Source organism: Lacerta agilis, chromosome 6 (genome assembly GCF_009819535.1).
Source record: "Lacerta agilis isolate rLacAgi1 chromosome 6, rLacAgi1.pri, whole genome shotgun sequence".
Classification (NCBI taxonomy): domain Eukaryota; kingdom Metazoa; phylum Chordata; class Lepidosauria; order Squamata; family Lacertidae; genus Lacerta; species Lacerta agilis.
This window is the reverse complement of record NC_046317.1, coordinates 50,166,588-50,177,701: the sequence shown is the minus strand read 5'-3', so window position 1 is coordinate 50,177,701 and position 11,114 is coordinate 50,166,588. Positions and strand designations below refer to the sequence as shown.

Sequence of the window (11,114 nt, the reverse complement as noted above, 5' to 3'; positions counted from 1 at the left end):
TTTTCTAATCCTATATGCCCCAGTGCCTCTACATCAATGTGTCTGAGGGTATTTCTACACAGTGGCTGCCTCTGGTCTTAGTATATACTATGTTTTTGCCCTAAAATGACATAGCAACTAAGGGAGACCCTGCTCCCCCATCCAAAGTAGTCACATCCTGGGAAGCGGAAGTACCTGCCTCAACCAGCCTCTGTTTCCTGGTCTCAGCACCCCCAGGTCATCTTCCTGTTTCCCCTTCGTCATCTGCCTCAGCCTGCCACCCCACTCTTCAGCATAGTGACGCTTTGGGACTCATGACACCTGCACAGGAGGAATTGGGAAGGTGTGGCCCTCCCAATGTTGTTCCACTCCTTCTTCCATTGTCCCTGACCACTGTCGATGCTGGGTTGAAGGGAGAGGGGAGTTCAACAATGTCTGGAGGGCCACAGGGTCTCCATCCTTCTTGTATATGCAAGGAAGGGGGCACAGTGCCCTGGGTGCATGTGATTTTGCACAAGTAAGTTTACTGCTGTTTTTAATACATGCCCAGCATCATACTAAAATCAGCTCTAAGCAGTTACCCCTGAGATACAGATATATTTTATTTCAGGCTGAAAGTCCAACTCCTGCTGTGCTTGCTACATGACCCATGGCACAAGGAGATCATTTTGTTCTGGAGGTCTTTGAAACCTTTGTCTTGCAAAGCCAAACTCGGATCAGGGAAATGTGTGTCCCACTCTTTAGAACTGGAGATCAGCACACCTTGTACTATTGTAGATGCAGCCTGTTCCCTTTGGGTCTGGTCCAGTTTGCATGCTGAGAATCAGATTTATCTAATGGCATGGGGACCAGGTTGCCATTTTATATTATATCCAAACAACACCAATGATGCACATATATAGCAAACACTTATCTGACAACTGAGACAGGGGCTAACAAAAGGGAGTGCATCCGTCCTTCATCACAACATTCTCCTATGGCCTTAGTAAATAAACTGGGTTTCTCATTAACTTCACAGTTTGCTCTTTCCAGTTTGCATTTAATACAGTAGCAACTGCTTCCCTAGATACCCAGCTGCACACTGTCTTAACAGTCAGGCAGAAAGAAGCATTAAGATTGCAGCCCTACAGTGTGATTTCCATTACCAAAGCAATTCCATTATGAAACTGTCTGCTGTGGACACTGCAATCTTGGCTCTGGAGCAAATTTGTGCGACTGGAGCATGGGGATCTGGTTGAGTCTGGTCTAGCCAAGCAGGTAACTTCAGGTGGGTTCACAGAAGAATGTGCAAATATCAGGTCCCTCTGTTATTTTTTTTTTCATATTCATCCTCAATACCTGGAGAACTATCTATACCAGGGGTCAGCAAAGTTTACCTCGCATGGGCCAGTTCACTCCAGCGGAGATCCCTCTGTGGGCTGGATTGCATGTGTGTGAATGTGTGTGCCCGTGTTTTCCAGCGTCTGAGCATGTGCAGACACGATTTCCGGTGCCATGGAAGCAAGTCCCCATGCCGTGCTGGTTTAGCACAGTGCGCGGGGGCTCGCTGAACGGGCAGCTCGGTTCAGGGGTGGCTCGTGGGCCAGTTAAACGACCCCCATGGGCCGCTTGTGGCCCATGGGCCTTAGGTTGCCTACCCCTGATCTATACCAAACAATAGATCACGTGCTCCTTCGTACAACATGAGAATAGCCATAAAAAGTGCAGATTCCAACCAACACACCTGGAACACTGCACCTTGCAAGGAGAATCAGGACTGAACCAGCAATGTTGTCCTAAATTCCTTCTGTGTTGGTTCTATCTGCTTTTTATTTTCACCCTCCCTGACCTCTTAGAGTAAATACGTTTGATAAACACACATGTAATTGATGCTTGGGTCAATAGCTGATCTAAGCAGTACTTGGGGCTCCAGATTTTTCCTAGGCCAACACCGCAGACAAATTTCGGATGTAGCAGAACTGTTATTTGTCATTCAATCTTCACATCAGTTCTTCCTTGCTTATTGTCAAACAAGGAAGAATGTTAAGTACTCTGTTGCAAAGATCTCAAGCGCCTTTGCTCTTGCGTCTCAAGAAGTTGAAAACACCAATGAGCTATTCCCAAAGGCCCTATGAAGAAAATTAAAGGTAAAGGTAAAGGGACCCCTGACTGTTAGGTCCAGTCACGGACGACTCTGGGGTTGCAGTGCTCATCTCACTTTACTGGCCGCGGGAGCCGGCGTACAGCTTCCGGGTCATGTGGCCAGCATGACTAAGACGCTTCTGGCGAACCAGAGCAGCACACGGAAACACCGTTTACCTTCCTGCCGGAGTGGTACCTATTTATCTACTTGCACTTTGACGTGTTTTCGAACTGCTAGGTTGGCAGGAGCAACGGGAGCTCACCGCATCGCGGGGATTCGAACTGCCGACCTTCTGATCGGCAAGCCCTAGGCTCTGTGGCTTAGACCACAGTGCCACCTGCCAAATTGCTTTGGGATAAATAGTCCATGTTCAGTGACTATCTATGCTGAAGAACATAAAATATCTCTGTTCCCTGTGTTGTTGAGGCAAATGCTTGTTCACATTTAATTCCAGCTTCCAGTTCCCATACCTAAAACACTCAGCAGAACGGCACACTGTCTCTTACAGCATGTGGCAATAATGACAGCGAGAAGATAAGACTCAAGGAGGAGGCTTGCTGAAGGTGTGCTGCCCTAAGCTGATCTCACAGATAGTAGTAATACTTCTTAGTTACACAGTTCGCTTCTCAAGCTCTTTGCTGCAACAGGCATTGTACTGACATCCAGATGCCCATTCTTGGATTAATGCATATCACTTGCTACTTTGAAGGGACAGCTGCATGCAGAAAGTTAACGGCACTTTCAGAAAGCTCTCCACAATCACACCAGCTCACATCTGCTCCTTAGCACAAATGTCTCCCACCAAATAATTTTCTTTAGCACCATTCAAGTGCAATAAAACATAACACTAATTATGTGCAACAGCAATAATATTAAATTCCATCTGGACACATCAGCCTTGTTTCAAGGCATAAAAAATTAGATAACTATCCATAGCCAAAGCGAATGAGTCTTTAATGCTCTCTGTGTTGCAGGCAAGCCGCTAATGGAAATGGATGTCTAGCTTTTATTTGCATTTAGCATGCATCTGTAATGTTGCTGTTATTTATTCAAGCGGCTTATGCTAACTTTGGCAGAGAGGTGCTCCCAAGTGCATATGGTTAATGAAGGTTGCACAGCAAAGAGCACCAGTAATTAAACAGCAAGCGCAACAGCTCAGATGCTTATGCACTAAGGGTTTCAATACTCAAAAGGCCTGTTTCAAATGCATGGGAAGGGGTGCATGGAGTTTGAAGGGAACTGGGGAAGACCAGAGCATTCAGAGATTTGTAGACATTATCTTGGCTGGTAAGCTTTGCAACAAGAATTTGGCCCTTTGAGGACCACTGGATGCCCGGCAGCTAACCCAGAGGGATGGGAGATGAGTGGAGGGAGTTGACAGTGGTACGAGGTTAGGCTAGCAGCTCTCTTTGGTGTAAAGCAGAAGAGTGGGGAACCCGAGGATCACAGTTTCCTTCAGTGAAACCTTCCACATGCCACTGGTGGGAGGAGCCAGAGGCAAATGTAAGCAGAGCAACAATGTAAATGTTACCTTTGTAGAGGACGCTAGGTTCTATCCTCCATCTGATCAGTACGCATTATCAGAGTTCAAGGACATATTCCAGCCACTCAAAAACCGAGGGTGCAAAGAAGGGCTGGTAAGGAGTGTGGCACAGAAGATGGCCTGGGGAGAGGCCAGGAGGGTTATAATGGGGCCTGAGGTTCTCTATTCCTGGTGTACAGCCTGGGAGCTGGCTCACCACCTCATCCTCTTCTTAAGAATCTCCTTAACCAAGGTTTTACAACAACCCTGGAAGGTAGGACACTACTATCACCACCATATTCTGGGTGTGGAAGTGGGTGGGTGAGGACTGACTGAGCAGTGGCCTGCCCAAGGCCCTTCCACAAGTTGATTATGGCAGATGTGATATTTTTTAAAGGAGAATCTCTTCCTGGTTCAGCTCTAAATCTCTTCTAGGAACTGCACCAGCTCGTAGATGCCTGCGCGCGCTTCCTCAGCCTGGCCTGGCTCCGCAAGCCGTTCGGTCCAACTCTGCCGGGTGACTGGCCTTGGAGAAGGGTCGCTGCTGTACCCCGCCCTCTGCAGCCTGTTACACAAACGGTGCGCCGCCGGGGAGAGAGCGAGAGATATCTCCTCCTCTCCTTATCGTACTTGCACGCCGCAGTCCCTGTTGTGTAACCCGACCCACACAGGCTCTTCTCAAACGCGACGCCTCGCCCAGGCTCTCTCTCCTGCTGCTTGGGCACAGCGAGAGCTCGAGAGTGGCCGAAGCCCATTGGCTCGCTCCTCGCGTCCGCCCTGGCAAGACGGGGAAGTTCCGCTCCGGGAAGGTAAGGGAAACAAAAGGCGGCGCGTGGGGGGAGCCCGAGCCGCGCAACTCTGCCACGGTGGTCGCGTTCTTTTGCAAAGCGGAACGTTCCATCCGCTCGGACAACCGAATGCCTCTCAAAGAAGCAAAACGGGAGCAATGGCTCTCCCCACAACACACACAGCATGCAGCCAATTAAGCCACGCTGGGCTGCGCCGAGGCGGAAGGTCAAGCCAAGCTACCTCTCCGTCTTTCTAGGAACGTTAACAGCAAAGACCCCTGTGTCACCCTGAAGCGTGACCAACCGTACGCCCTTGGATTGTGGCGGGAGAGCTTTCCTGCGCGACTCTAGTCCGGGAAAGCTTGTATGCCGTATGTGCAAAGCGTTTTCACAGGCTGCAGGCAGCAGCAGGGCTCTCTTGCTGTTGCTGAAAGTTTAGTTTTTTAAAAAAATAATTCTAGAAACGTACAATGATCCTACCTACAGTGTTACCTATTCTCATCTGTTCATCATAGTGTAACAGATTGAGAATATGAATGCGTATTAGAATTTAAGAATGGCATTGGGAATCAAGATTCCTGTTGTCTGTGGAGCGGGAAGTAATTTTAAAAAACAAAAACAAAATTGAAAACAGGAAATACTTCAGTCAAGAAAAAACATCTTGCCTAGGGGAAATTCCCAATGGAATTAAATGAAGCGATCAAAAATAACTTGTTTATTCCTCCTATCTTTAACAGAGCGTTCAGGCTGCAGGGCCTGTGAAATATATTTTTCCTGATCTCCTATAAAGGCAAACACTATCAGAATTTTCTGTTTGATAAGAAATCTGTTCCTCAGCAAACTCTAGTTTAACACCAGGCTCTCAATGGGACTAAAAAGTCTTTAGTTATAATCCTAAAACTACTTGAAATGAATGAGACATACTTCAGGGAATGGAGAAGCATACTAGATCTGTTTTCTGATCATTATGCCCGACTGCTTACTAGAGAATCTGCTGTCTGGTACACAGTTGTGAAGTGTAATTATGTAGGTAAGGGTTTGCCAAATGAAAAAATAAAGCATGGGAATTGCTTTGCCTTAAATAAAGCTTGAGTGGCTGTCTGGCAGGGTCAGGGATGCTGTAGTCACAACCTGCATTGCACATCCTGCATTGAACAGTGAGTTGAGACTTGATGGCCTCTAAGGTCCCTTTCAATTCTATGATCAAGGCCTACAGTGAGGGGGAAAAGTATTTGATCCCCTGCTAAATTTGCCCATTTGCCATCTGATGAAGAAATGATCAGTCCATAATTTTAATGGTGGGTTTATTGTAGCTGTGAGAGACAGAATAACAACAGGAAAACCCCCAGAAACCCAGAAGACAACAGTCAGAGATTGATGTGCGTTATAATGAGTGAAATAAGTATTTGATCCCTTTGCAAAAGATGACTTTGTACTTAGTGGCAAAACCCTTGTTGGCAATTACAGAGGTCAGACGTTTCTTGTAGGTGGCCACCAGGTTTGCACACATCTCGGGAGGTATTTTGTCCCACTCCTCTTTGCAGATCCTCTCCAAGTCAGTAAGATTTCGAGGCTGATGTGTAGCTACTCGAACCTTCAGCTCCCTCCACAAATTTTCAATGGGATTAAGGTCTGGAGACTGGCTAAGCCACTCCAGGACCTTAATGTGCTTCTTCTTGAGCCACTCCTTTGTTGCCTTGGCTGTGTGTTTTGGGTCACTGTCATGCTGGAATACCCATCCTCGACCCATTTTCAATGCCCTGGTTGAGGGAAGGAGGTGCTCACCCAAGATTTGGCGATACATGTTCCCGCCTATTGTCCCTTTGATGCGGTGAAGGTGTCCTGTCTCATTAGCAGAAAAACACCCCCAAAGCATAATATGTCCCCCTCCATGTTTGAGGCTGGGGATGGTGTTCTTGGGGTTGTAGGCAGCATTCCTCCTCCTCCAAACACAGAGCGTTGAGTTGATGCCAAAGAGCTCAATTTTGGTTTCATCTTACCACAACACTTTCACCCAGTTCTCCTCTGGGTCATTCAGATGTGCATTAGCAAACTGCAGACGGGCCTGTACATGTGCTGTCTTGAGCAAGGGGACCTTGCAGGCTCTGCAAGATCTCTGTCCTTCATGGCATAGTGGGTTACCAACTGTTTTCATGGTGACTATGGTCCCGGCTGCCCTGAGATCATTGACAAGTTCCCTCCATGTAATTCTGGGCTGCTTCATCACCGTTCTCATGATCATTGCAACTCCACAAGATGAGATTTTGCATGCAGCCCCAGACCGAGGGAGGTTGGCAGTTATTTTGTGTTTCTTCCATTTGCGAATTATTGCACCAAATGTTGTCACCTTCTCACCATGCTGCTTGGCAATAGTCTTGTAGCCCAGTCCAGCCTTGTGCAGGTCTACAATCTTGCCCCTGACATCCTTGGACAGCTCTTTGGTCTTGGTTATGGTGGCTACTTTGGAATCTGCTGGATTGATTGCTTGTCGACAGGTGTCTTTTGTACAGGTACTGTAACGAGCTGGGATTACAAGTAAGACCTCTCCCTTACAGCAGGAGCTTCTAATTTCAGCTTGGTACATACAGTGAAGATACCAGGTAGTCTGACATGTGGCTGGTTGATAGGGGATCAAATACTTATTTCACTCATTATAATGCACATCAATCTCTTACTTTTGTCTTCTGGGTTTCTGGGGTTTTTCCTGTTGTTATTCTGTCTCTCTCAGCTACAATAAACCTACCATTAAAATTATGGACTGGTCAGTTCTTCATCAAAGGGCAAACAGGCAAATTTAGCAGGGGATCAAATACTTTCCCCCCTCACTGTATCTACTACAGCATCTTGTCTCCGACAGCATCCCCTATTCTTTGTCTCCAGTATCCCATACACAAGACATATATGCTAGTTCTGAACATGAAGCTTCTAATGGGTAGTAAGTGGCCTACCTGAAGAACAGCAGCAGACTGCCAAGGAGAGATAAATTTGCCAAATTAGATTGCCATGGTCCTAACAGCATTCTTGATATAGTAAAATGGCTTACTCTAACTTTAAAATGCTAATAACAGCATCCTCGAAGGAAAGATCACTGGAAAAGGAGCATCTGCATCTGTCCCTCATTTTAACCAATAAAAGAAAAAAGATCTTTGCTTTATTTGCTTTAACTTACAGAAGGAAACACATCCTAAGTTGAGAGTAAGTACCTCCCAATGTGTAAATAACTTAACGGTGTACAATTACCAATTTTCAGTTTCAAAGGCACAGAGGCAATCTGTATTTGCTAGAACTGTCTGGCTGAGGATGTGGGTCCACGCTCTTGGCTTCACAGCCTTGCCCCATCTTGGTGGATTCCTGGGCTGGTTCTTCACTCGGAAGGAAGTGCCCACGTGGTTTGAAGATCTGAAGAAACCGTCATGGCGGCCACCCAATAAAATGTTCCCAGTTGCTTGGACTACACTGTATACAGGCATGGGGTAAGGCTTCCTGGGCACCCCCTTCCTCTTCACTCAAGGCTCCAGTCCTAAGCACATGCTAGAAAGCAAGCCCAACGTGAATTCAGTGGAACTTAGGTCCAAGAAAAAATATATGGGATCAGACTGACAGCAATTCCATTTGCCTCTGCTGCTCCCATGGTAGCCTCTGTAGCAACTACAGTAGTTGGCTTTCCTCTTTGCGATGGGTTTTATCCAGTTAGTCACACTCAACATAGATCCATGGAATAGACACAACTAACTCAGGTACATTCATTTTAATGGGTTTTAGTTCGGTGCTACTGTTGCAATTAATCTTGACCCAATGGCTCCTTGCTTCCATATCCCTTCTTGCATTTCATGTTGGGAATGGCTATCCTAGAGTCCCCTGCAATGGATTAAGTAGTGTCAGGATGCTGCCTTTCATGAGGATGTTCTAATCTACTGTCTCCATCCAGGAGGACAGAGGTTGTGACTCTTAGGTTGCAATCCTAAACACACTTTCTTAAGAGTAAGTGCAAAGTACCATTGAACTCAGTGGACCTTACTTCTGAGTAGACAGTTGTAGAATTGAACTTAATATAGCAGACCCTTCTGCACTACTTCTTTAATGCAGATTCCTTGAGGTCTCAGAACTCCTGCTAGATTGGTAGTGATAACCGAAAATGATGCAATATTAAACTAGCTCTGGGAAATATAGAGTAAGCCCACAACTTAACACACATTTATATTGTGCACATTTAGCTTTACACGTGTAGCAAAAAACTAAAAAGGGGTGGAAAGGGGGCTGGGTTCCTGGGGAAATGACGTTGGCAATCCCACCCGTCATTGAACCCAATGGGTTTTGGCTATACAAAATTTTGGCTTCAGGCGCGATCCCCAGAACGTAACCCCCATGTAAGTTGCAGGCTTTCTGTAGTGAAATTCTAGCTACATTTATAAACTAAGTGCTAGCGCAGCGGCACCATAGATTTGTTATGTCTATGTTTGAGATTTCTAGTGAAAAAGATTCAAAGGTACTAAACCATCATCATTCTAAGATGTATTTTAGCTGGTGTTAAGGCTTACACGGGAGGGGTTGCTCAGAGTAGTAATCCTACTGAAGCAAAGCTGATAATGTGGCATTCAAAAGCAAAGCATTGTCTGGTTTCCTTTTCTGTAGGTATGCTTCATATTTGGTGTGGAAGGACCTTGATGGCTTCAACAGTAGAGCAGTTGTCCCACTGGGCCTCTATGGAGCTCAGCTTGCACTGAACTGGGCATGGACTCCTATATTCTTTGGAGCTCACAAGCTGAAGCTGGTAATGTCTCCCAGTCATTTGCTGTACCATTATGTTGCCTGTATTGCAGTTACCTTTTTGGGACCTCCAGTGAGGCTGACTAGGAAACTGCTGGGCTACAATTGTTCAGTGGAATGTGCAGACTCTTTAAAAAAAAATCCTCTAGCAGGCATGTTTATTTAAATGCACACACTATTTCTGGGCCTGAAAATATACTGAGTTTCTGCTAGAAATGTCAACACCAGGAAAGTCCAGATTGAGGCTTTCAGTTGTTGAGCCAGCGGGACACAGTGCTTCAAATGTTAGACCAGTACTGTGGAGACACCCACTCTGCCATGAAGCTCTCTGGGTGAACTTGGGCCAGTCATAAGCTCTCATCATAAGCTACCTCACAGGGTTGTTGTGGAGAGAAAATTGGGGCAAAGTTCCCTGTAGGAAAAACAGGATATAAATGTAACAAACAAAACTGGAACTACTTCCTTTACGGCTTTGTTTTTTGCCCTCTCTGGCCCCAAGCTCTTGATTTTCTGTCCATGTTCCCAAAGGGTAAAGCAGAAAAAGAGGGCAAAACAACCTGCTACGGAACAAAGAAGGCAGATACGTTAATGTGTTTTAGTGGCGATTAAAGTTCCCTGGGCACACAATACATGAGTCTTCAAGCGAGGTTCTCCATAATGTTTGTAGCTGGCATTTAGTTGCAAGAGCAAGGAGAATTTTGATGAACTGGGGCAAAAGGCTTGCATGGCTTGTATCCACTTTGCAGCTGGCTCCCGCCAATGATATCAGCCCCTTGCAGTTCTGTTTACCGCCTTCTAAATTAAAGCAGCTGGCTGCCTTGAGAAGGGTGTGAAGCTAGCACCGTTATGATCGGGGTGATCCATATTTTTCAACTGAGAATGGTGTGTCTTGAGATAAGCAGCTCTGAGCACCACACCTTGACCTAATCAGCGAGCAAAGGCTAGAGCTTCGGTGTGCTCATTATTCATATGTGCCTTATTAAACTGTAAAATGCCAAAGTGTTAATAAGAGAATATGTATGATAGGAGTTGTTTGGATTAGCACATTTAGACACTTAGCGCTGCATTAGGGATGAAGAAAAGGAGAGCCTGAAGTGTTCAGATGGCTAAATTCCAGCCTCTAGGGAACTGAGGAAGAATGCCAACATTTCTAAGCACAGATGGAAGTGACATTACAACTTGGAAAATTTGGTAATAAGGGTAGTAACTCTTATCCTGCCCTGCTAAAGGGAATATGGCCCACCCAGCCCCATCCTATGCTCTGCTGTGTACTGGCACAAAAGCATAGTATCTGGTGAAAGGATTCTATAGTTGACACCTGGGGAAACCTTTCTCCACCACTATGTGCTGGATCCACCCCGTGCACTGAGCCAGCCGCCATCACTACCACTAGTGCCTGCTAAATAAAAGCTCCTGTCCCGATTCCTGCAGAAGAGCATTGTGCAAAGATCTTTGCAAGGGAGGCAGAGAAATGAGGGGACCAGCAACTTGGGCCAGTTGCCAATGGAGCAATGCTTCCACTGACAAAAAGCTCTGGCGTGAAGAGCCTGAGAGGTATATGGGAGCAAATGGGGCAGTCCTGGAGTGCTCAGCCACTTGCTTTGTGTAGGATCATTCTCACCCTTGTGGTAAAAGAAGAGATTGCTTTTTTTTGCATTCTGCCCAGTGTGTCAATCATTTAGACATTGCTATTTCTCTTTTCCAGGCCCTGATCGACATTGTGTGTCTTTATGGGTTAGTGCTGGGCACTATGTATTCCTGGTACCCTATTAACAAAACAGCAACACTGCTGATGCTGCCTTACCTTGCCTGGCTGACCTTAGCTTCTTCTCTTACCTACCGTATCTGGAAAGACAATCCTGAAAAGGGAAAGAAGAAAGAATAATGAAGGAACTGGGGAAATGGACATATTTGGCAAAACTCTTTGATCCTGAGA

The 11,114-nt window shown here is 46.1% G+C and overlaps 2 protein-coding genes across 2 annotated transcripts in view; one reads left to right on the top strand and one right to left on the bottom strand.

Annotated features, from left to right (window-relative positions):
- Positions 1-4,324: 4,324 nt before the first annotated feature.
- Positions 4,325-11,098, top strand: TSPO2 (translocator protein 2). The gene is made up of 4 exons (XM_033152599.1): positions 4,325-4,432; positions 7,662-7,884; positions 9,044-9,182; positions 10,884-11,098. Exons 2-4 carry the CDS (start codon positions 7,712-7,714, stop codon positions 11,061-11,063), a joined length of 492 nt encoding a protein of 163 aa, XP_033008490.1. The 5' UTR covers positions 4,325-4,432; positions 7,662-7,711; the 3' UTR covers positions 11,064-11,098.
- Positions 10,940-11,114, bottom strand: part of OARD1 (O-acyl-ADP-ribose deacylase 1) — a 34,105-nt gene continuing 33,930 nt past the window's right edge. Inside the window, exon 5 of the mRNA XM_033152597.1 lies at positions 10,940-11,037. Within this exon, the coding sequence (XP_033008488.1) occupies positions 10,998-11,037 (40 nt within the window). The 3' untranslated portion in view covers positions 10,940-10,997. The remainder of the gene's footprint in view (positions 11,038-11,114) is intronic.